Source organism: Gekko japonicus, unplaced genomic scaffold, assembly GCF_001447785.1.
Source record: "Gekko japonicus isolate JY-2015 unplaced genomic scaffold, Gekko_japonicus_V1.1 scaffold32, whole genome shotgun sequence".
Classification (NCBI taxonomy): Eukaryota; Metazoa; Chordata; class Lepidosauria; order Squamata; family Gekkonidae; genus Gekko; species Gekko japonicus.
In genome coordinates this window covers 1,326,834-1,352,626 of record NW_015167527.1, presented here as the reverse complement: position 1 = coordinate 1,352,626, position 25,793 = coordinate 1,326,834, and the positions used below count along the sequence as shown (strand labels likewise).

Sequence of the window (25,793 nt, the reverse complement as noted above, 5' to 3'; positions counted from 1 at the left end):
CCTGCCTCCTGAAGTGTACTTGTGTGGTATGTATACCCAACACAAATGCTGCCTGTGTACTGTCTGCACTAATTGGATTGGATTTATGGCCCACTTCTCATAAAGTGCCCCAAGCAGGGATTGCTGCTGTTCTATAAAAGAACACAGAGGAAATCCTTTCGAAGCAGCTTCCGTTGGACAGGATTTTGTTGTGGGATAAGGGAGGTAGGATGCATTTAGAGTGCTCTATAAAGAATTTTATTGAATTGTGACCCATTAACCTGGTTTTAATTAAAAAACCCTTTTCAAACCATTGAGCTGTGGAGGTCTAATTTTTCCACTGTGGCACACACCAATAACTGTGTGATCTGCTTGTCTGAGGACAAATTATGCCATGGTGTTCATGGATGAACAGTCCTGGTGCTAGAGGCTTTTCACCAATATGTTGTCTGACATTACAGCAGTTGCACCCCATGTGGCAGCCAATGAGCCTCAGTCTTAAGTAGTGTGAATTCATCTCTCTAAGCCCCATTAAGATCCAGGAAAGACTCCAAATGTCTTTCAAGGAGGAAAACGGCACAATTACATTTGCCTCAGGGCTAATTTCTCCTTGCATCGCTGGGGTTAATTGCTCAAATTTTTGGCTACTAAGCTGAAATCCTGTTGATGAGGGTGCTGGAAAAGTATTACTTGAGCCCCCTTCTGCTTTCCTCTTGTATATTATCCTTGAATTAGTCAGATCAAGCCCTCAATACCTGCACCAATTATCTTCTCCCATGGTGACTTGTTTGAGACTGATCAAGATGGGTAGCTGTGTTAGTCCGTCTGTAGCAGCAGAAGATAGCAAGAGTCCAGTAGCACCTTAAAGTCTAACAAAATATGTGGCAGGGTATGAGCTTTTGTGAGTCACTGCTCACTTCTTCAGATCTAAAGACGTGAGCAGTGACTCACGAAAGCTCAAACCCTGCCACATATTTTGTTAGACTTTAAGGTGCTACTGGACTCTTGCTATCTTCTACTGTTGGGAGACTGGTGCCCAACTTCTCTAATGGCAGCAACATTTCAGAAGTAGGTTACATGGTTCTTGAAATACAGACTTTAGGAGCTTTCCCCCAAATCTTATGAACCTAACTGATACATTGATAATTAAGAATTCCTCTGCAGATATTAAGTTTTGACTCTCTCTAGTAAAATTCACTTTTCATCTTCAGTCTTCTGTGCAATCCCACATTGGGAACTGTGCTTGTGCAGGCCAGCCACCAGAAAATCTCTTCCAGCTAATTCTAGTATTTCAACACTCTGAGGGGAGCCCTCATCTACACAGCATTTTGGAGGCTGTCTTCCTGCTCAAATGGTCACATGCTCTGCAGGGAAAGGCTCCCCCTTTCCCTCAGTTCTTTCTTCACCACCACGTTGTGAAGATGCAATTTCTACCTCTCTCCTTAGTGAGTCAGTTTTTGCTTGGCTTTTCTTCCTTTCTCTAGCAGCCTTTCACACATTATTTCACAGAAGGTGCTGTTTTGTACCCCATGCAGTACAAAAATGATTAGATCTAACAAGCACTTGCTCTGCCTTTTCTGCTTTGGAGAGGCATACAATACTGCCTCATGCAAAATCTGCCTCCAATTCACTCAGAAGGCCCACTCCGACCAAGCAGTGCGCCTAAAAGCAAGCTTATAGGAGAAGGCACTTTCATGCTCTGGGAGCCTGGCAGCTAAGGTACCTGTCCTGGCCGAACAAGCTCAGACTCTACCCTCTAAGTCCACAGCAAGAATCAACCAGCCATCGGGTCGACCCTCAATCATGTCAGCTCCACCAGTTCCAGGGACAGAACAAAAGCATCAGATTCAATTGCCTGCCCATTCAGTTGAATGCTGTGCGTCAGAACATGCACCCAAGAAAGCTAGATCCAAATTGAAGCATAAGGAGAAACATCTACCTGGCTCCAAGATGGCTCCAAAGGCAACTACTTTGTTGGTTCCAACCAGCATTTCACTGGTTCCACTGCAGAGGGATGAGATACCTCCTCCTCAAACACCTTCATTTCATGCCTCTTCACTGGCACTGTCCATCTCTGAAGGAGAGGTAGAGCCTGAATGAGACATGCCTGTGGTCCCCTCAACAAGCCAGCCACCATACCAGTCACAGATGGCCCTGTGGTGAATTTCTATGCCCCCACCACAAGGCTACCCCATTACTTCCCATCACCTTATTCTCAGGAATGGGGTGACTGACAACCACAGAGAGGGCATCCAGAACCAAGGCACTCATCCTCTCAGAATCAAGAGGCAACTTTCAGTGTGGTACCCTCCACTGCCACCTTCCCCACAGCCCCCTCTGATGCATTTGAATTCTGAGAGAGAACAAGTCGAGGGGGAAGCTTCCCCATCTGACCCAAGGTAGGGATTGCCTTCTAACCCCTGTCCTAGTAGGAGACATCGACCCAGTATCACCTAATGAGGACTTGAGGCTCTACGCAGAGCAAATGGTGGAGATGGTCAGGTTCTTGGATATTGAAGTGACCTTGTCTAACTCTAGACCTCATGACAAAACTATAGGGAAGCTCTACTTGGACTCGCTGGGCTTAATTGCATTCCCTATTCTAGAGGGCATATCTGACATCTCGAAGGCTGGAGCTGGAACAGGAATTATCCACTCTAATAGAAAAAGAGGCAGTACAGAGGGTATCAGAGGCAGATTCTAGCCAGGGCTTCTACTCACGTTTCTTTTTGATGCCCAAAAAAGATGAAGGTTGCAGGCCTCTCCTAGACTTGAGAGATCTCAATGTTTTTCTGTATGTTAGGAAGTTTAAAATATTATCACTTGAGATGGTTTTACAGTTCTTAAAATTAAATTGTTGGTTCTGTGTGTTGGATTTACAGGACGTTTTTTTCCATATAGCAGTTCATCCAGTTCACCACAGATTTTTATGTTTTAAATGCAACCATCTCTCCTACCAGTATACAGCTTGTTATTTGGTTTGGTCATGCCCAGAGTCTTCTCTAAGTGTGTGGCTGTGGTGATTGCACATCTGAGGTCCAAGGGTTGCTCCATTTACCCATATTTAGATTATTCTGGGGAGGCCTCTGTGGTTCCTATTCCATACATGATATTTGGTCATCCAGGGACAGGGGGCTTCACAATAATTTGTTGGAGTTACATGCAGTATGTTACGCTGTTACCTCCTTTGCAGAACTGAAAAAAGGAAAGGCTGTCCAAGTTATTATGGACAACACTATGGCAATGACTTATATAAACCATCAAGGGGGAACTGCTTCAATAACCCTTTGCAGGGAAGCCAATATCATATGAGAAATGGCTATAGCACAAGGATCCTCCCTTCAGGCAGTATATGTAGCGGATACCTCCAATACAAGAGCAGATGTCCTCAGTAGAATTGGGCAGTTGGAACATGAATGGCCCCTTGGGGAGGAGTACTTTCTACCGGTCTTCTGGCAGTGTGGGTTCCTCGGGGTAAACCTGTTTGCTACATGTGCCAATGTGAAGGCCCCGATGTTCTGTTCCAGGGTGGGCAGCAACTGCTTCTGTGTAGGGGATGCATTCCAGCTTCTGTGTACAGGCACCCTTTTCTATTCATTCCTGCCTATCCTGCTTATCAGCAAGGCTTTGAGCAAGGTTAGGGAGAAAATACTTGGTGTATCCTAGTCAACCCATTTTGGCCCAGGTTCTCCTCTCAATGTCGGAAGGCCATTATTTTAATCTGCCCCTGACTGTAGATCTGCTCCACAGGGGTCCTGTGTTTGCTTGAAGTGAGTGGTTTAGATGATCTCAATTCCAGTTCTCTGAACAGGTAGCCAATGTCCTGCTTAATGCCTGAAGGCCCTCCACCAGACAGTCCTATAGAAGCAAATGGGTGCATTTTTCTAGATGGGCCAGGTCGCAAGTGGTCTCCGCAGAGACCTGCCCCGTCACTCTGCTGTTCAAATACCTGATAACTGTTAATGACTCTCCTCTAGCAGCATCTTTCCTGAAGCTGCATCTAGTGTCCATCTCTGTGTATCATGCAGAACTCTTTTCTCACACCCAGTTCCCCAAAAATTTTTAAAGTGTTGTTTAATTTGTTCCCCTCTCAAGCACCGATAGTGCCTCAATGGTCTTTGTCAGTGATCTTATCCCAACTTTGCTAGCCCCCTTTGAACGACTAGCATCATGTAGCCTAGGTTTTTTGCCCTTTAAGGTTGCATTTTTGGTGGCAATCCTTTCAGCCAGGAAGCTTGGGGAATAGGCAGCCCTGAGGGCCAACCCTTCCTTCATCAAGTTCCAGTTGAATAACATAGTGCTAAGGCCTAGTTTATGTTTTTTACCTAAAGTGGTCTCTAACTTTAATCTGGGAAGAGATAGTGTCCTCCCGGTTTTCTTCCCATCTCCCACATCAGATGCTGGGAAAATGCTACACTCTCTAGATGTCAAAAAGTCTCAAAATCGGTTGACCCTCCCTGGCCTGAGGGAGGCCAGGCTAGCTACTACCAGGGCCGGGGCCTTTTTAGTGGCGGCCCCTACCTGGTGGATCGAGCTCCCGGAGGAGATCAGGGCCCTGTGGGACCTTTCACAGTTCCACAGGGCCTGCAAGACGGACCTCTTCTGCCGGGCATTCAGTTAGGGGCCGCCGCTACCACAGAGCCCTGGTTCGTGGGTCTAACATCCAGCTGATTATGAGCAGAAACATCAGAGAACATCTGGGCAGTGGGAATCCCTCTGATAATGTACCATCTAAGCTAATTGATTGTATGATTTTAAGCTGTATTTATGTATTTAAGTCTCTATGGAAGCCGCCCTAAGCCTGCTTTGCGGGGAGGGTGGGGTATAAATTTGATAATAAATAAATAAAAATTATTCTACTTCAGGCCAGGATCTGGGGGGGGGGGCATTTGGGGGCAATTCCCCCATGGATGAGTGCCAGCCCTGTGGGGAAAATTAAAAGAAAAATTTTAATTAAAAAAATTAAAATACAAGATGTATGTGGGGTTTCTAAAATGACCCCAGGCACAGTAAGGGAAGCTTCAGTCTCATTTTCTTTTTTCCAGGCCAAAAAATAAATAGGTTTTAAAAAATGCAAAATAAAATAAAATTGCAAAATGCAATTCGTTGTTATTCGTTCAGTGATTGATTAGTTGAGCTGAGTTGCGGAGTTTTTTTAGAATGCCTTCTGAGGCCACCGCCACCCAGATGAGTCATTCCACAGCCCATAGGGCAGCGCCAGGGCTGCTGGCTCCCTTCTCTTGCTTGCCACCTTACCTCTAATTCCTGAACGAATGAGAGCTGAGCCATATTTGGCTGTGGTTTGATCATTCAGTGGTCTCCTCTGAGACGCAAGGAGGCTGGCTCTGCAGCAATGCGGCCAGTTCTTTGCACCAGTACTGCACTCTGCTGTCACTGCCTCATCCCCCAGAGCCTCAGCACAAGGCTTGGGGGGGGGGGGGCTGTTCATGGCAGAGCCTGCTGTGAAGCTTTACTAGGCTGAGTATGCCAAGAGTGGCTAGGCTTCCTGCAAGAAATGTGGAGATAGCATCGCCAAAGATTTGCTGCACATGGCCATCATGGTGCAGGTACCACAGGCAGGCACCGGGGGCTGCCTTTCCACCCTTCTGCCAGAAGTTCCAGTCCAGCATGCCACATTGCTTACAGCAACTGTATTATTTTCTACGCTGGGCTTGGAGCATCCCCATCGCTCGTCTGGCTGTGGGGGGTGGGAGGGGGTGGGAGCTGCCTCAGTGCTTCTACTCCTGCTGCATGCACAGCTCCCAGTGGTGGGACACAGTCAGGGGGGGGTTGCTGGAGGAGAACAACAGCAAGCTTCTAGAGTAGGGGACAGCTTCTCTTATGTTCTTATGTTCTTTTCCCATGTGTAAACATCCTTCTGGAGTGAGTGAGATTTCTGTTGGAAATTTGGTGTATTTGTTGTATTTTTAAATCATTTTTAATTAATTTTAATTTTGTGATGTCATGCCCCACCAGTTCCCCCAGTGCCCCCCACTGAGAATTTTCTGGCTACAGGCCTGTTCTACTTAGACAAAACACGGTATTTTCAATGAACCCCCTGTTTGTTTGTATAATATACTGGATTCAGATGCATGTAAGTGATCAGCTCATAGTTTATTGGCAAAACACAAGACAAATTTGCAGGGCCAAAGCCCTGCTTATATCTCCCCCACACCCCACACACACATCACCACCCATGATAGGCTATTTACAAGGTGACTAATCACCATAGGTCGGGTGCTGGATCCAAGGTGGCCGATAGCACCATCCTAGGATCCTCGCCCGCTATTGTGTTGGAACATGAAGCTGCGCTTGTACGCCTGACCACGTGCGAGCCCAAGCGCATGTAAACTCTCTATGGATACACAACAGTTTGTATGTTATACAGGTAGTTCAAAGGGGAAGCTGGCCTCAGCACAAACCATCTCCAGATGGATAGTCTGTGCAATTCGCCTTGGCTACAAACAGGCTGAGCTACCATGTCCACTGAGAATTCAGGCACATCCTACACAAGCGCAAGCAACCTTAGCTGCATTCCAAAGAGGCACTCCCTTGGAGGACATCTGTAGAATGGCTATGTGGGCGTTATCTGATACCTTCGTCAAGCATTATTCTGTGGACATTAATGTAGGAAGGGATTCAGCAGCTGGTAGAGCCATTCTGCACTCACTGTTCCAATGGGGCTCACCCCACTACCAAGGTAAGCAGCTCTACAGTCTCCCAATGTGGGCCTACACAGACGACTGAAGATGAAGACAGTGTTGCACTTACCTATAACTGTCATTCATCGAGGTGTCTTCTGTGCAGGCACACATTCCCCGCCTCCTGCCCTGCTGTGATCTCCTAGTTCATAATCTGGCTCCTGGGGCTTGCAGCATCTCAGGAAAACTGAGGGAAAGGGGGAGCCCTCCCCTGCAGAGCATGTGACCATTTTAGTGGGAAGACAACCTCCAAAACGCTCTGTAGGGGAGGGGCTCCCTCAGAGTGTTGAAATTCTAGAATTAGTTGGAAGAGAGCCTCTGTTGGCTGGCCTGCACAAGCACAATCCCCAATGTGTGCTGCACAGAAGACACCTTGATGAACAACAGTTACAGGTAAGTGCAACACTCTTTTTACATTTGTGGCCTTGGCTTTCTCTATTCTAGGAAAATTAAACTGGAAGAGTTCTTTTTGTGAATTCATTTTACAGTGTCTGCCCTATCTAGTCTATACCTCTCTGCCTTTTTTTTTACAAAGGGGACTTTGCTTGCTGCAAAGAACTAGGAATAACCGATATGAAGGAGACATAAGTGAGAATCACATTCTGTATACATTTGAAGAATCCAGGCACAGGGCTTTGTTAGTGACAACTGGTATCATATGTTGTCACTGATATTTATTCAGTCACTTTTAGCATCCACATAAGACAAGGCTATCCTTACTAGAAAAATGTAAGAATTAATATAAATCTCTCACTGCTCCGTCATGGCTACCAAGTCCAAACAAAATTCTGACACATTGCTTCTAGAGGTTGGGGCAAAGGCTTCCTTGCACCTCAGTTCTACAAATGCAGATATACCACTGAAAATGCCTCTTCCTCATTGTATAAATCACTTTTAGTGCAGATATGCTATTTCTCAGAAGGGATTCTCTCAGTTGATCTTACAGGTTCTCATAAGAACATAAGAGATGCCAATGTTGGATCAGGCCAAAGGCCCATCCAGTCCAACACTCTGTATCACACAGTGGCCAGAAATACCAGTGCCATCAGGAGGTCCAGCAGTGGGGCCAGGACATTAGAAGCCCTCCCACTGTTGACCCCCCCCCAAGCACCAAGAAGACAGAGCATCACTTGCCCCAGAGCCCCTAGCTATACCTTGTGGCTAATAGCCACTGATGGACCTCTGCTCCATATGCTTATCTAATTCCCTTTTGAAGCCGTCCATGCTTGTAGCACCCACCACTTCCTGTGGCAGTGAATTCCATGTGTTAATCACTCTTTGGGTGAAGAAGTACTTCCTTTTATCCGTTCTAACCCGACCGCTCAGCAATTTCATGGAGTGCCCACGGGTTCTTGTATTGTGAGAAAGGGAGAAAAGTACCTCTTTCTCTACCTGCTCTTTCCCATGCATAATCTTATAAACCTCGATCATGTCACCCCTCAGTCGTCTTTTCTCCAAGCTAAAGAGCCCTAAGCGCTTTAACCTTTCCTCATAGGGAAAGTGTTCCAACCCTTTTATCATTCGAGTTGCCCTTTTCTGCACTTTTTCCAAAGCTATAATATCCTTTTTAAGGTGTGGTGCCCAGAACTGCACACAGTATTCCAAATGAGGTCTCACCATTGATTTATATAGGGGCATTATTATATTGGCTGATCTGTTTTCAATACCCTTCCTAATAATCCCCAGCATAGCATTGGCCTTCTTTATTGCAGTCACACACTGTCTCGACATTTTCAGTGAGTTATCCACTACAACTCCAAGATCTCTCTCTTGATCTGTCTCTGCCAGTTCAGACCCCATCAATGTGTATTTATATTTAGGATTTTTGGCTCCAATGTGCATCACCTTGCACTTGGCCACATTGAACCCCATTTGCCATGTTGACGCCCACTTGCCCATCTTTGACAGATCCCTTTGGAGTGCCTCACAATCCTCACTGGTTTTCACCACCTTGAACAACTTTGTATCATCCGCAAATTTAGCCACTTCACTGCTTACTCCCATCTCCAAATCATTAATGAACAAGTTAAAAAGCAGTGGACCAAGTACTGATCCCTGTGGTACCCCACTGCTTACCCCCCTCCACTGGGAGAACTGCCCATTTATACTCACTCTCTGTTTTCTATTAATTAGCCAGTTTTTGATCCATAAAAGGACTTGTCCTTTTATCCCATGATTTTTGAGCTTGCTTAGGAGCCTTTGATGAGGAACTTTATCAAAAGCTTTCTGGAAGTCAAGGTAAATAATATCTATTGGATCCCCCTTGTCCACATGTTTGTTCACCCCCTCAAAGAACATTAACAGGTTAGTGAGACAAGATCTTCCCTTACAGAAACCGTGCTGAGTCTGCCTCAATAGGTTTTGTTCATCTATGTGCCTACTAATTCTTTCCTTAATAATGGTTTCCACCAATTTACCCAGTATCGACGTCAGACTGACTGGCCTGTAATTTCCCGGATCTCCTCTGGAACCCTTTTTAAAGATGGGAGTGACATTTACTACCTTCCAGTCCTCAGGAATGGAGGCTGATTTTAAGGAAAGATTACATATTTTTGTCAGGAGATCCACAAGTTCACATTTGAGTTCTTTCAGAACTCTCAGAAGTATGCCATCTGGGCCTGGTGATTTATCAGTTTTTGAGTTGTCTATCAGTTTTAGGACCTCCTCTCTCGTCACCTCAGTCTGACTTTGGTCTCATAAGGAAGGAAAGGATGTCTAAGGTGCATAAGAGCAATGTGTTAAAAACTAGTAACTTTTTTAAAAAAAATATTTTTTTATTTGCATCATAAATTATTATTACATTACTTTACCATCCCAATTCACTTATGATACGTTTTCCCCCTTTTATATCCCACCCCCCTCAAGGTGGCCATCACATAACTACAAATTAAATTTTTAACCATGAGCACATTTTTTTCAATTTTTCAAGTATAACGGAATTAGCTTCTCCATTATTTACCCACTGAAAGTATATAGACCATTTATTTTTTATCTCCTTCATTTTTCCATCCCATACCTTATTTTGTTTAATACATTCCAATATATCTGACTGGATATATTCGTATAAATAATCGTTCCATCTATCTAAAGACCACTTCAAACTCTCCTTCCAACCATATGCAATCACAGCATGCGCTGCTAGTAACATTGCTTTAAAAATATCCTGATTTCGTCTCTCAATATTACCATTTCCCAGTATGCCCATAAATAAAAACTAGTAACTGATTAGTGCCAGAAATTTTGTAGGAATTCAGTGCGTATTCTGCAGTGCTAATATGGTATGCTTTCAGCAAGCCAGCATCTAGGGGTATTTTCAGACCCAAATACAGAACCTAGGCATTCCTTAAGGGCAGCAGATTTTATATTTTATATAACAAGTTATGTCAGGGTTTTGAAGGCATATGAATGGCAGTTGTTAAATGAAAAGTAACCTGATAATCCAGGAGCATTGATGAATCCAAGAACTGCACACCCCCAAGGCCATGTGCAAGAATGAGCAAGGGAAACAAAGTCTTATAATTAACAGGTGTTCACACTCCGTCCACAGCTCAGGGTTTACTACTTTCATTATGTTCAGTCATGTATAGATTCAGCATGAATCAGTTTCCTAGAACTAGTCTTCAATTGTGCAGGGTATAAACACAGAAATATCCAATCCAGGTTTTGTTGAAAAGGAGACAGAAAGAGCTGAGTGCTATCACCATGCTTAACATATTTTTGTTCCAGATTCAGCAGACTCTGACTCAGTGGCAGAATATGAGAAGAGGAGGTTCTGAATGAACAGTAGTTTTATGTTGTTGTCTTCTAGGTCCTCTCTGTAAGGAATGTGTGGAATCATGGAGTGCCATAAATGCCTGCTTGATCTTGTGATCAGATCACCAAGACATTAATATAATATACATCATACATCTGTGAGAGTCAGTGCACTGTTAACAAGCATGAGGTATGAGCTGGAAGTTCCAGTGCAAATCTCAGTTCAGCCATTAAGAAGAAGAAGAGATTGGATTTATATCCCGCCCTTCACTTGGAGTCTCAGAGTGGCTTACAAACTCCTTTCCCTTCCCCTCCCCACAACAGACACCCTGTGAGGTAGGTGGGGCTGAGAGAGCTCTTTGTCAGGACACATTAGGATAGACTACGATTGATTAGGGATTGCAGTATTGAGAGACCTGTCAGGATAGATTAGGATGGACTAGGATTGATTGGGGACTGCAGCACTGGGAGGACTGCTAACTGTTTTAGTAGCGCTCATACTAGGTATCCATCCATCAGTAGTCACCAGCTGGTCTGAGGCTCTTGCGAAGACCACCAACAAATGGCGATGATTGGATGAGGAATACCAGTGCTCCTGGGGAGGGGAAAGTACAGTGGTGGGGCCAGACAAAGATGGAAGGGAAGGGGACAGAGAAATGGGGAAGCTCGGCCCCTTCCAGCCTGCGCCCCATCCCAAAGGTGGCAGACATTGGGGCTAGGACTAAAGACCCCTCTCCGTCATTGGTGTTCTGTAACGCCAGGTCCATAAATAATAAGACCACAGTCCTCCGAGACTTTCTGTTAGAACAAAATGTGGACCTGGCGTGCGTGACTGAGACCTGGGTGCAAGATGGGGAGACTATAGCACTCTCCCAAATGGCTCCACCTGGGTTCTCATTCCTCCACCAATCGTGGACTAAGGGGTGGGGGGGCTTACTCCTTCAGGGAGCTCCCGCTGTTGAGGCTCATGGGCATAGAGTGTGCTGGCTTTGTATGGGAAGCTGGGGAGAGTTTGGCTGTCTGGTTAGTGTACCGCCCAGCGCACCAGTGGATAGCCTGTCATCCCTGGTGGAGGTGTTGGGCTGGGCACTGGAGCACCCTAGACTGATAGTCCTGGGTGACTTCAATGTCCATGCTGACAATGCGACCTCCTCACAGGCGGTGGACCTGGTGTCATCCATGGCGGCACTAGGACTCTCCCAATATGTAACGCTGCCGAGCCAGTCACATGCTCAATTTGTTCTTCGCAGCGGGGGGTAACAGTGGACCAGATTACTGCGATGGCAGTTCCATGGTCGGACCACCATGTCCCGAAGGCCCGCATGAACATTTCTCCTTGACCCTGTTTGGGCAGTGAGCGTATTTTAGCTCACCCACAGAGCCAAATGGACTCTTTGCGGCTTCAGATGGCCCTGCGGGAACCTATGCTCTCCTGGCAAAGTGAAGGCTCAGACAACTAGAGAGACAGTGGCGGCGTGCCTGCAACGAAGCAACAGGAGCATCTTATAGGTCGCTTATGAGATCCTACACAATGGCAATCAAAGCCTCAAAGAGAAAGTTCTACGTGGCTACGGTTGCATCTGTAAGCTCACGCCCGGCCCAATTGTTTAGAACCATTCAATCCTTAACAGTTCTGCCACAGGGCAGATCAAATGCTAGGGAATTGGATATTGGCTGCGAGATTTTTTGCAAGCTATTTTGCAGATAAAGTCTCGTCACTCCACTGCGATCTTCCCGCCACAGTTGAGACAGTGAGTGAACACAAGGCTCCATGCACATCTTCTAGTCCAATTTTGGATTATTTCAGTCCACTCAGCCTAGAGGAAGTCTACAGGTTGCTCTCGACAGTACACCCAACCATGTGCGGCCTTGACCCGTGCCCTTCATGGCTAATTAAAGCTGGCCGTGAGGGGTTTTGAGGTGCCCTCAGGGATATTATCAACAAGTTCCTCATTGAGGGGCTATTCCCGGGGGCACTCAAGGAAGCAATGGTCTGCCCTCTCTTTAAAAAACCATCTCTGGATCCGGCTGAACTGGCAAATTACCGGGCGGTTTCCAATTTGCCCTATTTGAGAGAGCGATGGCGATACAGTTGCAGAGCTTTATGGATGACACTTCCATGCTAGACCCCTTCCAGTCCGGCTTCCGCTCAGGCTTGGGACAGAGACCGCACTGGTCGCCCTCACAGACGAACTCTGGAGGCATCTGGATCAGGGCGGAATGGCAGTGCTGATGTTGTTGGGCCTGTCGGCGGCATTCAACACAGTCGACCACCAGCTGCTGATCCACCGCCTCACCTACACTGGGATTCAGGGGCTTGCCTTGCAATGGCTTGTCTCCTTTCTCCAAGGTCAGGGACAAAGTGTAGCTTTTGGGGATCAGACGTCCTGAAGGCACCTGCTGATCTGCGGGGTCCCCCAAGGGGCTATTTAACATCTATATGCACCCCCTTGCCCAGATTGCCCGGAGGCATGGGCTAGGGTGTCACCAGTATGCGGATGACACCCAGCTATATCTGTTGTTGGGCGATCAGTCCAACTCTACCCCAGAAGATCTGGACCGGGCGCTTCAGGACATGGCTGGTTGGCTTAGACTTAGCCGATTGAAATTGAATCCAATGAAGACTGAGGTCCTGTGCCTGAGTCGGAGTGGATTGGGGGTAGGGATCCCACTACCGGCCTTTGACGGGGCGCAGCTGGTGCCAGCGCTAAGGGTCAGGAGTTTGGGAGCGCTCCTGGATGCCGCCTTAACGATGGAGGCCCAGGTAGCAGACACTGCCAAGGAAGCCTTTTACCATCTTCGGCTGATCAGGCAGTTGGTTCCCTTCCTCAAATGCAATGACCTGGCAACAGTAATCCACGCTATGGTCACCTTGAGACTAGACTATTGCAATGCTCTCTACATGGGGCTGCCCTTGTCGCAACTCTGGAAGCTGCAGCTGGTGCAGAATGCGGCAGCCAGGCTGTTGATGGGTCTCTCGATGTGGGAACACATCCAGCCATTGCTGATTGCACTGGCTGCCAATAGCATACCGGATTCGCTTCAAGGTGCTGGTTTTGACCTTTAAAGCCCTTATATGGTCAGGAGCCTGCCTACCTGAGGGACTGCCTTTCCCCACATGATCCCCAGGGAAAACTGAGGTCAGGGTCTCAAAACTGACTCTCCCTGGTTCGAAAGACACCAGATTGGCCTCTACCAGGGCTAGGGCCTTCTCAGTGGCGGCTCCATACTGGTGGAATGAGTTCTTGGAAGACATTAGGCCCTGCGGAACCTCCTACAGTTCCACAGGGCCTGTAAAACAGAGCTCTTCCCCCAGGCCTTCGATTAGGAGCCGCTACTGACTGCTGACTACATACTGATAACATCTGAACAGTTAACATCTGAACTGCTAAGGCCCTCTTTGTTAACTTGAATAACAACAGCCAGCGTAACTCGACCCTATGAGACGCTACCGCCATCAGCATTTTATCTTTTTATATGTAGTTATATGTAGTTATGATTGTCATTTATTGCATACTACGTTATTGCATTGTTTCAATGCATCTGTGTTTTAACGTATTTTAACCTACTGCTACGCAAGGAGGGCGGGATATAAATCGAATTAATAAATAAAGTAAATAAATAAAATTCCAGAACTGTCTTTGAGAGAACAGTTCTGCCAGAACTATGGCTTGCCCAAGGTCATCCAGCAGCTGCAAGTGGAAGACTGGGGAATCGAACCTGGTTCTCCCAGATTAGAGTCCACCCACTTAACCACTACACCAAACTGGGAGGGCTCAACCAAGTTGCGGTCCTTATAGCATCTGCTGTTGCTTTACTACAAGGAAGAAATAACTCTTACTTTACCTTACAGGCTGGCTGTAAGGATTACTGAGATTATGTATGTGAAATAATTTTCACACTTAGAAAAAGCTCTATGTATTATTTATTTATTTCATTGAATTCCTATACTGCCCTCCCCACAGAGTGGGCTCAGAGTGGCATACAACAGTTTAAAACAAAGGGGGGGGGGGATTAGAACATCATATATACTATCATAAAACATAAGCCTACATGGCACCACAGTAAAAATTTGACCCCGATTAACATGTGGGGAGGAGAATGAGGAGGCAACTGATAGATTCGATTGCTTTTAAAAACCGTTTTAAAATGTTGTTGTCTGACTTCAACTGTATGCCTGGCAGAACATCTCTGCCTTGCAGGCCCTGAAGAATTGTAACAAGTCCTGCAGGGCCCTGATGTTATTTGGCAGAGAGTTCCACCAAGTCAGAGCCAAGATTGAGAAGGCCCTGGCTCTGGTTGAGGACAGCTGAACGCTCCTTGGGCCAGGGATTTCCAGTAGATGTTATTCTCCTGAGCGTAACACTCTCTGGGGAACACACTAGGAGAGCTGATCCCACAAGTATGTTGGTCCCTGACTGTTTAGGCCTTTAAAGGTCAAAACCAACACCTTGAACCTAACCCGGGACCCAACTTGGAGCCAGTGCAGCTGGCATAGCATAGATTGGATATGTGCTATTACCGGTGTCTCCATAAGGACCTGGGTTGCTGCATTCTGGACAAGTTGTAACTTCCAGATCAGCCTCAAGGGCAGCCCTCCATAGAGCAAGTTACAGTAATCAAGCCTAGAGGTGACTGTTGCATGGATTACTGTGGCTAGGTCGAGGTGAGACAAATGGGCCAGTTGCCGGATCTGGTGCAGCTGGAAGAATGCCAGTCTGGCAGCGTTTGTGTTCTGGGTCTCCATTGATAAGGAGGCATCCAGAAACACACCCAAGCATTTTGACCATCTGCCAGTTAACACAGCTCACTAGCATTGGTTGTAATGTTGTAATTCAACAAACCAGTTTCAGTGTTGTTTCTAAGTGTGTGTTGACTCACAGCAACATTAAATTTTGTGCTACGGAAACGTCTTCGGACAGCGCTGGCTCTTCGGCTTTGAAACGGAGATGAGCACTGCAACCCTAGAGTCGGACTCGACTGGCTTTCGAGCAAGGGAACCTTTACCTTTACCTTTAAATAAAGGGCACTATTTCTGTAGATTCAAGAAGCTTCCATCTATAGAAGAAAACTGAAAATTTAGAGATATTGAACACATTTACCCCTCCCAAAGGAAGGGGGATGGACCCTGGCTCAGTAGTAAAGCATCTGCTTGGCATGCTGAAGGTCCTAAATTCAATCCTTGGCATCTCCAGTTGAAAAGATCAGGTAATAGGTGATGAGAAAGACCTCCAGCTGAGACCTTGCAGAGCCATATCTGGTCAGAGTAGACCATACTGAATCATACCCTTGTTCTATCAAGATCAGTGTGTTAACAGGGAAAAAAATACACAGCACATCAAGCCAAGGTTCTGCAAGTTATCATTTGGGAAATACCCTTTGTTGCCAAGAAAGCCATGAAGACCCGAGCCTGTCTTTTAAAGTTGTGTAGGGCAGTAACTGTGTGCTTAGCAACACTTTGGAGGCCAGCTCAGCCAGGATATCAGGTCTCCAATGAAATGCCCACTAATAGAAGAATCTCTGATCTATTTCAGGCTATGAACTAGAGGCCCCGGTCACACGGGCAGGAAACTGCGGGGGGGAAGCGTGGCAGTTTGCCCCGGGGCAAACTAACGCGCGGTAAAGAGATCAGACCTCCCGTTGAGGTACCGTGGAGGTTCCGTGGGAAGGGAGAGGTGCTAATCGCAAGACAATCCCGCGCGCAAAAAAGAAGCACGCGGTGCGGCAAACTGGATGGGTTTTTTTGTGTACACCACGACTGCGCATGCTCCGTTGGGTGCTTGTGCGCATCCACGGAGACGTGGGGAAAAAGAAAACTTTTTCGCAAGGGGACATGGGCGGGCGCCAGATGCCTCCGGAAACGCGATCAGACGCCTGCCCTTGCCCCGCAGTTTCCGGAAACTAGTACCTCCGAGGTACTAGTTTTTTGCTGCGTGTTTTCGGCAGGAAGCCTCAGTTGAGCCTCGGAAGTGCTACGCTTCCCAGATGTGCCAGTGAGATCGCGCCCGGAAACTCCGCCTGTCTTCCGTCGCTCTAGTGTGGCTAATGCTCCGTGTGACCGCAGCCAGAGAGACGCATTCTCCATTGTATAGATCTGTCTTTGATAAGCAAAAATGTCTATATAGAAAGTTAATTCGGTATGGGGATTTTAATGGTAGGCAGTGTCCAAGGGTCTGGATTTTGCCCTGTTAGAGCATCAGAACATTGCAGTTGGACAGACTCACCTCCTATAGGTAGATTTCAAGATAACTGCTGCCAGTGACTGAATGGTCAGATTTTAGGTTCAGTTTTTTTGCTTTTGAAGTGTATCGTGTCTATGTGTTCTGGGTGCTGTAGCAGCAAACAAACTCCTGCTAAGCTGAGAAGATGTGAGTGAACAGGAAAAGTCAGTTTTCGTGAGCTGATGCAAAAACCAATTGCATTGTTTTCCCCACTGGCTCTTTTCCTGTTTTCTGAAACAGCTGAAAAAACAACCTTTGTCCATCTACAAGAAAAAGGGAGATTATGGCATAAGGATTGTCTGTTCCAGACATTTGGCACAATCAGAGGAAATATTTGTTTTGCTTACCAGTGAGTTTATTAGTGTATGTATCTAATGTAACATTTTAATATAATCATAGCCCCATTGAAAGACAGTGAATCAGCAATGTACTTTCTTTTCACTTTTGTGTTATACTCTTTCATGCAAACTAGATAATTGTACAGTTTTGCTTGAAATTAAACATTGTTCAAATTAACCCAGGTCCTGTACATTACTTGGAGCAGTTTACTTTGGAAAACAGATTGTAAATGTTAATTGTAGTAATGTTGATTTTAAGGGGGAAATTACTGTAGTGAATTAATCATTTTAAGGATGATCTATATGTAGGTTTTCAGACTAGAAATCTACTATTCATCAATTCTATTTATTCTAATATGTTTGTACCCTTCTCCACCCCTCTTTAGTTAACGGATAGTAGAGAAGTACAACATACCTTTTGAGGAAGAATAAGATAAAACATTTATTTAATAGAATATTTATGCCCAAACTTTCTACTTTAAAATAAATATTTATTGTGGCTTAAATATTCAAACCCATGCAAACAATTTAAAAATTAGCAGTAGTTAGAAACACCAATGGGATGGTAATCCTGTCTCTGTGTCTGATTGCTTTCTTAGTAGCTGCGGACCATGGTAAACTCTCTGTGGGCTCTGTGCCCCTCACATAGTCTTGTGAGCATCCAGTTACAGCCCTTTTAATAGGAATGCAACTGCACTGGCGTTAATGGCATTGGGCTGATGTAAGTGGCCTGTAATTCATCTTAAGAGATTCTATAAAATATCATTAGAGATATCCCCCAAACAGAATGGTAAATATTGCATATAAGTTGGACTGTTCCTTCTCCAAGATTACATAATGTCAATTGATGGATAGAGATTTATATATTGTTACCTGACTATGAGAGACAGATGGAGAGAGGCAAGTGTATTGTTAGTGATACCTCTTGGGGACCAACATAGCCAAAAAGCAGTAAATACAATTCTTTTGTGGTTGTTTTCTTTATGAAATCCTGTAATTCTTCACAACCTTAGAAACATACCTCTCTATGACTTCTGATGAAACTTTAACTCTTTGAAAAATCCTCATGCTATTTCTAGTGTGGTTGACTACAGTTAGCTCCAGATTTCTCTTGTGATTCTAGAGTTATGAACTTTTGCTAATATTTCCTTTTATTCCTACTCTTATTATTTGAACAGAAATAGGACATCAAATAATCTCAAACTGCATTGTTGTTATCTTAGTGAATAAGAGGTTTAAGCTCACCATACATTGCCATTTTGTTAACAGGCCTCTTTATTTATTTATTTATTTATTATTCACATTTTTTATCCCGCCCTCCTGAAACTGGAATACTGACATACAAAGAAAAGGACTGAAACTAGTTTCCTTTTTGCCACATCAGGATTTTAACATAAATGTGCCATATATGCTGCTGCTGCGGCCACACTTGGGCTAGTCTGGGCTGTTCAGGCTGTTCATTATTATGTCATTCTACCATTTCCTTGCTAGGTTCAGTATGTTAAAATGTGTAATCTTTACATGATTCTAATTTTCTCTATATGGTTTATATCTAACCAGCTGTTTGGTAGTGCCAGTATGGCATCTACTTGAATTTTTATTTAATATAATACTGTGGCTATCAGATACTTTTTATTACTGTTTCATTTACCTTGAAATGTATATGCTTTGTGGTTTGGTCTGAGTAAAATTAACTTTGTCTTCATATATGCCACTGGCCCTTCCCTTCTTAGAAATGCTAATTAAGTTTTGATAATAAAAATGGAAAGTTCTTATGGAAGGGAGAAAAATTCTAGGCTACTTTTCCATAATGTGTTCATTTTCCATAGGTAAGGATTTTTATTTATTCATTTTCTTTTTTCATGAGGATGCAATTCTAAATGCATCTTTTTTTCTGTCACACACTCCCTAGGAGGATTGTGTGGTCAGGTTTTTACTCCTGAGGTTATGATTTAACTTTCCTCTTGATATTTATTGCAGAAGCTTTAGACCATGTTTGAAAGTGTTAGAGCCTGTTAGGTTTCTGCAGTGGCATTAACCATGGAATACAAGAGCATTTATCAGTCCTTCTTGGACTGTATGACTCAGAATAATACACTTTTTTGTACTGAGTCCCATCAATGAAGTGTGCCTGCATACTTCACTAAACAGGATACTAGATGTGTTATTTTTCTCTCACCATTTCCAGTAATAGAACACCATGACAGTTAAATTGTGCTTGAAGGATTTCAGGGCAGTAGTTGCAGCAATCAATGACACATGACACAGTGACACTTACACAGAGCCATGCTTTTAGGCAAATCCTTTCTTTATTTCATGACTGATTGCACATTTTGTATTTATAAATCTCATTTGCTATCTAATAAGTAAGGAGAGAGTTCATACCTGAGAGCTTTTGCCCTGATGCTATGCCACAAGCACATATTTCTTATTTCACTACATGCTCTGAGGTCAATGGCAATAGTGCAATGTTTCATATGCCTGTAATAAATGTGGGAAGTCTTAATCCAGAGGGAGAATTTTGCTCCTTTTTTTCCCACCAAAAAAAAAAAGTTTGTATAGGATTTGCTCCACAATTGGCCAGTGGAAGATGATGAAGTTTGTGATCTTCCCCACTTTCCCTATCCCTCTTAGCAGCCATGTTAAGCCCCTGGAAAGTTGATTCTATGGGTTGTGGGACTTACATGGAATAATAGCCACACTGGCAGGAGAAAGGCAGGGTTTATTTCATTCCTTTCCTCCTCCCCACTGTAGCATGCCAAATGTAGGACAGTGCTGATCCTGCAACCATGTGTCATGTAGTAGGCACAGGCAGGCAAGCCAGACACATTCAGGTGCTCACACAAAGTCCAGAGTTCAGTCCCAGAAGTCCACAAGCCAAAAGTGCACAAGCCAGAGGGTCGTTACCAGAAGGGATGAAGCAGAGAGCATAGTTAGGAGGTCCAAGAGTCATCCACAAGCCACAGAGTCACAAAGCCAAAGTCCCAAGAGAGTCCAAGGTCACACAAAGAAAGCAGGGTCAGGCGTTGTGGTCACAGAGCCCATCAGAATGACTTGCTGCTTCCAGAGCATTAAGGCTCCCAACTCTGAGTTTTATCAGCACTTCCTAACAAGCCCTTGTTAACAGCCAGCTGCTTGGGAGTACTGCTGCAACTACTCCAAGCTGTCATCAGCAAGCAGCTGGCAACGAGCTGGGAGGTGTGCACTCTGCCTCCTTGCTTGCAGCTCTCTTCTAAGCTTCTGTCTCCAGCACTTGAAGGGTGGAGGTGAGCTTGGTGGACTGGTCTTAATCACTTGAGTCTCACCTGCTGCATCAGAGTTGGGCGGTGGCTCTGGATCAGCTATTGGTGGTGAGTCTTGGGCTGCGGTCAGACTGGAGGTTTGGCACAATCTGGTGGTGCCTCTGTTTGCAGCAGTTTAAATAGTTGCGAGAAGCGGTAACCAGACAGCACACTCTGAAGCGGCCTCACTGCGCACTTGCCCTGTGGTCAACCATTCAGATTATTGCTGTGGGACAACCACGGAATGGGTGGTCTGGCTGCTTCTTTTTTAAAAAATTGTCTTTTGCATATGCACATAACTGCTTATTTGAAGCACCACTCAATATTGACAGCTGGAGGATGCTGCCTCCCCCTCTGGAAAAAAAATAATCTTTTCAGTTAACCCCTTCCCCACCCTGTGTGCTGCAAAGCTGTAAGCATAGGAACCGGCATGAAAAAAGACAGAGGAGGCTTTTCAGTCTGCTGTTCCCTCCCCCCCTTCTCACCTCAGAGGACAGCTGAAAGCTTGCTGGTGTGCATGAAGATGTGGTTATGTGTACATCGCTAACTGGGGGGGGAACCAAGGGGCAAAAACAGAACAAAGCAATCAGACTTCCCAATTGGGTGGAGCTCACACCAGGGGAGTTCAGACATCTGGAAATGCAGGGTGAGAGCGCTAATATCTGTAAACACTGGACTTTCCCTGGTGCCTGATTACTCCGCTTCCAAAGTGGGGTAGAACAGGGTGGCAACGACTGGGGCACGGAAGGCAGATGCCTCTGTCTAACTCCACAAGGTACTGCATAGATATCAGCACAAAGTGCTCGTGTGACTGTAGCCTTTGTCAGCCTGCAGCTCATCAGCCTGTTAGCTGGCTTCTGCTGACTCAGAGCCAGCCATGCATTACTCCCCTTCTGCTGGAGAGTCCTCTTCCCCTGTGGAGTCCTCTTCATGCTGACCAACTTTTCCAGGGTCAGAAGTGGCCACTGGGGGTAGGGAAAGGAGGGATCCTTCTGTGGGTCCTTGTGCTGTATCCAATCCAATTTCTGCTTCTAGCCTGAGGACTCTTCTATAGAATTTATTAGGCTTCTCAGTGTCCCTTATGCTGTTCCTAATGTTTTAAATGTTTAATGTTGATAATTTAAGTTGTTAGTTTTATGCTTTTATTGTACTGTTTTTACTTGTGAGCCGGTCTCCATACAGGTGGCATATACACTGTCTAAATAAATTAAAAAATGAAACATCCCCTTAACATTTTGTTGCTTGAAACCTCGTGAATAGATTAAATAGCAAGCCCAGAACCATCCAGGCTTTTGGGTGGGGATTGCTAGATCACCCAATGAGGTTAAATACAGGATAGAGAATTCTAATTCTGTGAGGATGCATCATGGTAATCACTGGTAACTCATGCCTCCCTTCTCCATCAAGTTTTTTTGGTAGGAAACAAACATCACTTATGCTGAGGAAGGGAAAGGGCTTGCATTGCAGATTGGTTTCGTGAAGCAGATCACTGAGCTTATATCCTAGCATGGCTTTACTAGTAACACATTAGTAAAGCAAAACATTGACATTGGTTACTCAGCCTGCATTCTTTGACTGTATTGGCTGTGTTATATGTTTGTATTTCACTTTTCTACTTCAGTAGTAAGGGGAGATTTGTAACAGCCAATAAATACTATATAAAATCAGAACAAGAGGTTGTTTGTAAGGGTGCTTACAGAAAGACATATTTTTAAATAGAAGTCTGCTACAGGGGGGGAGTTATACATGTAGATGCCTTGCTTTGATGTGTAGTTCTCTGGACTCCAACCCTTATTTCAGGATCTTAAGACTTAGTATATACAAATATATGTGGAGTTGTATAGTAGGAAAGAAGGGAGAAATTCTAGATTAATAAGAACAATTTTATCAGCTATCAAAAGAGATAGAGAAAGGCAATGAAAGAGGCAGTTTTAAAAATGCAATTTAAATTATCATTCCGAATGTAAGTATCCAGAGATGGCTGGTACAGTAGAGCCATGTGTGGATGCATGTATCTTGTCCCCAAGGAAGGCAGTGGAGAGGAGTGTAGGTGAGTGAAATGGAAGACATTGCCTAATCCTGCATCTTGAGCAGTTAGAGCATTGTCCAAGTGTTGTGATTGTGGAGAGTAAAACTGAACCTAGATTGCAAACTAGTCTTTTTAACTCTTAAGTCTGCATGCTTTCTTGGTCATGTGATGCTAGTAGAGGGTAAAAATTTCCTCACTAGGAGTTCTTCCAGGAACTATGCTGTGTGGAGTGATCCCATCTTTGTTATTTAACTTAGCAAAGTGGTGTAGATAGTGCCTCTGATGGTTACTGTGACAGGCCCTTTCTTCCAGCTGACGGGACCCACACAGCCTCTTCTGATTTTGGGAAACCAGGTTTGTAAAGTTACAAGATGTTATTAGGGTAGGAAGTATAAAGGCTTTGAGTTCGCTACCGTGAAGTAAGTCTAGTTGTGAGCAAGAAGAACATGGAGATCAGTGAGGCAGAAGCTGTATGTAAATAACAAGGAAGACTTATTTATTTATAGGGTTTTTTCCTAAAGAACAGATTAGTGGCACAGGTCTCCAGATGGTCAAAGGCCGAGGCACATAGGTTTAAGCTAGTTATGGCTTCAGAGTGTGGTTTGAATACTCTTCAGTGCCTTCAGGTACAAATAGACATTCCCTGACTAACCTCTAGGTTGGATCCTCTCACACACAAGATTCCACACATACCAGCCTGCCCTTTCCCAAGAGTCAGACAAAATGGTAAAAGGTCTGCTCATCACCAGAGACAGGCCTAACAACCAGGTACTCTATCCTCTCCCAGAGGTAGAGCTATACCATTCTGCTATGGTACCAGGCAGAGCTGCCCTTCAAACTGCTCTCTTGCTGAAGCAGACCCAAGCTATCACTGCACTCTCTCTGAGGCAGATCTGAACTAAACTCCCTCTGTGCTTCCCTCCAGCTTTCCATTTTCCCTCAGAAAGACTATTGGGTGCTTGAGTAGCACTCCCATAGGCTTAGCAGTTACGTATTCCTTGGATACACAAGCAATGATCATCCTGTTAGTCCAGGTTTAGGGGTGATCTCATGGAGTCACAAGAAAAGCCTTTAGGCAGAGGGGTTATATAGTTTTCTAGTTCCATCATCACGTGACAGCATTTTGTTTGATTTTATGTCCTCCAAGATGGAATTCTTTAGCGTTAAAGTCTTGGCTAAATGCTGTTTGTTACAGCAGAAGGTGTTTTAGAAGATGAGAACGCTTTCAATTATATTCAGGGTCAAAGATTTTTTTAGATGGAACTCTGCATCTTTAAAAATCAGGCCATTACCTGGAATGGTAGTAATAAAGTCACAGTTCTCACTTACGTCTGAGCTGTGTTATTTAATGAGCAACAAGAAATGGCAGAATTCAAAGCCGAGAAGAGTTACAAGCAGGGGCACTTTAATCCTCAGGCAGAAGAGTGGCCTTGGCAGGAACTGTTTGAAGATCATATGGATATTTTTCCAGTGTACAAGTACATGCATACATAAAAATGAAGAAAGAACTAAAGTCTGCTATATATTCTGGGCACTGGCAAAATGGGTATGACATCACTGTAATTGAAAAAGAGCTCTGAAAAGAACCAGAATGTGCTTTGGATCAGCAGCCTTGTTAAATGGTGCCCTTAGGGCTACAAAGTTGGAAATACCGCTGTGAAAACCACAGACTGGGAAATTGCTTTCCAGTTCCTTTCCCTTTTTTCTCTGCGGCAGATATGAATGAGGAAATCTGCTTCAAATTTGGGTTGCAGACATGTTTTGCAGGAATGACAGCAGTGAACCTTCAGAGTACCAACAACTACCAGTGTCCATTCTAGAGTTTCCATGTGTAAATCATAATATTGGGGGGGGGGGGTTTATACAGATTCCTGGGAGAATATGTTCATATTGACCTTACAGCTTTGTGCCTTGAATGCTTTTAAGAAAGCAAAACCAACAGAGGAATTATTGGAAAGGACTCTTTTTTCTTAATACTAAAACTTCTTTGTTGGATCTCATTGCTGTTCCACAGTCCATCTTTTCTCCTGTATGTGCAGGAATACACAGATCAGTCAGCTGTGCAGATAATTCTCTGTTGCCCATTGCAACATAGACTGCGGTCACACAGACGAAATAATCCACTTTCAATTCACTTTCATTGCACTTTCCAACTGGATTTTGCCAGTTCACATGGTAAAATCCAGTTGGAAAGTGTACTGAAAGTGGATTATTTCATGTGTGTGACCGCAGCCATTGTCAATGGAAGGGCATATTCAAATAGCATGGTACTTAAGAAGAACTAAAGTGGTAGTTCACACAGTAAAAGGCTAGGGCACATTTACGTACTGCTTTGTTGGGAGAAATTATATCGGATTTTGCTGTTTGCAGTTGTTCATGCTTCTCTGCAAACCGGAAGCATAAGCAGCATATCATAGGAATGTGTTTGTCTTTTTTTGTTTGTTTGTTTGTTTCTGCAGCTTCTGATAGCCAAGTCCCCGGTTGCTCCATTCACATCTTTCCAATACACGATAGAAAATTCTGGTTTGGTTCTCCAAGGTAAGAACATGAATTGAAAATGAACAGTGTTTGATTTTGAATCTCAGATAGGCTTTTGTAACCCCAGATTTTACCAAACTATTTCAAACGATATCAAATTGAAGTGTTGTGTACTGAGTTAAGAAAACACCCAAAGTCTTGTTCTTGGCTCACCTGCAAAGCAGGTATATCCCTGGTTGAAAGAGGTTTATGTCTTGTTCTTTAAAATTTGGATGTGATTTGGACAGGTTCTTACTACTGTTCCACCTCCATATATATCTGGCCATCCAGTGGCCAGCAGCAGGTTTTGTTAAATTGACTTCAGTATGTTAAAAGATACCTTTTGAATTTGTGCATTATGAATGCTCTTGAACATGGCTTCTCCTCTGGGATTTAAGCCAGTTGTAACTCTTGACATTAAAAATGTCTGGCTTGCTATTCTGGCATCAGCAATTGTGAAATGTTCTAAAATTTGTATATGGCTGCATCAAACATGGTGGTAAGCTCATGAGCTCAGAAGTATGGCAGAATCTTTGTATTGGCTAAATGACATACATATTATGGGACATACATATTATGGGAGAAGGTAGGCTAAAGGAGGAGATGTACTGTTGCCTGTGGTTTACTGAGTCAGTGTTTGAGATGAGTTTTCTGCAGATTCCTTCTTCCTGCCTACATGTTTGAATGATGTGTATGGTTCCATTTGAGTATTGGAATTGTGATCTTTCTTTTTTGATTTCTGAAACCTAGACAACATCTAGCTCTGTGGAGATGAAAGTAGGCTCTAACAGTTGTTGGCCAGGACATAGACCTTGTTTAAAGGTTACTTCCTGCCTCTCCTCTATTTAAAATGACTTTTTAGAACTTTTTTTGTGAGTATTGTGCGTGCGTGTGCACACCCACCACCTCCTATGGCAGTGAATTCCATGTGTTAATCACTCTTTGGGTGAAGAAGTAATTCCTTTTATCTGTAC

The 25,793-nt window shown here is 44.4% G+C and overlaps 1 protein-coding gene across 1 annotated transcript in view; it reads left to right on the top strand.

Moving 5' to 3' along the window:
* Positions 1-25,793, top strand: part of RAD51B (RAD51 paralog B) — a 545,357-nt gene that overhangs the window by 292,633 nt on the left and 226,931 nt on the right. Inside the window, exon 10 of the mRNA XM_015413281.1 lies at positions 24,762-24,840. Coding sequence (XP_015268767.1) covers positions 24,762-24,840 — 79 coding nt within the window. The remainder of the gene's footprint in view (positions 1-24,761; positions 24,841-25,793) is intronic.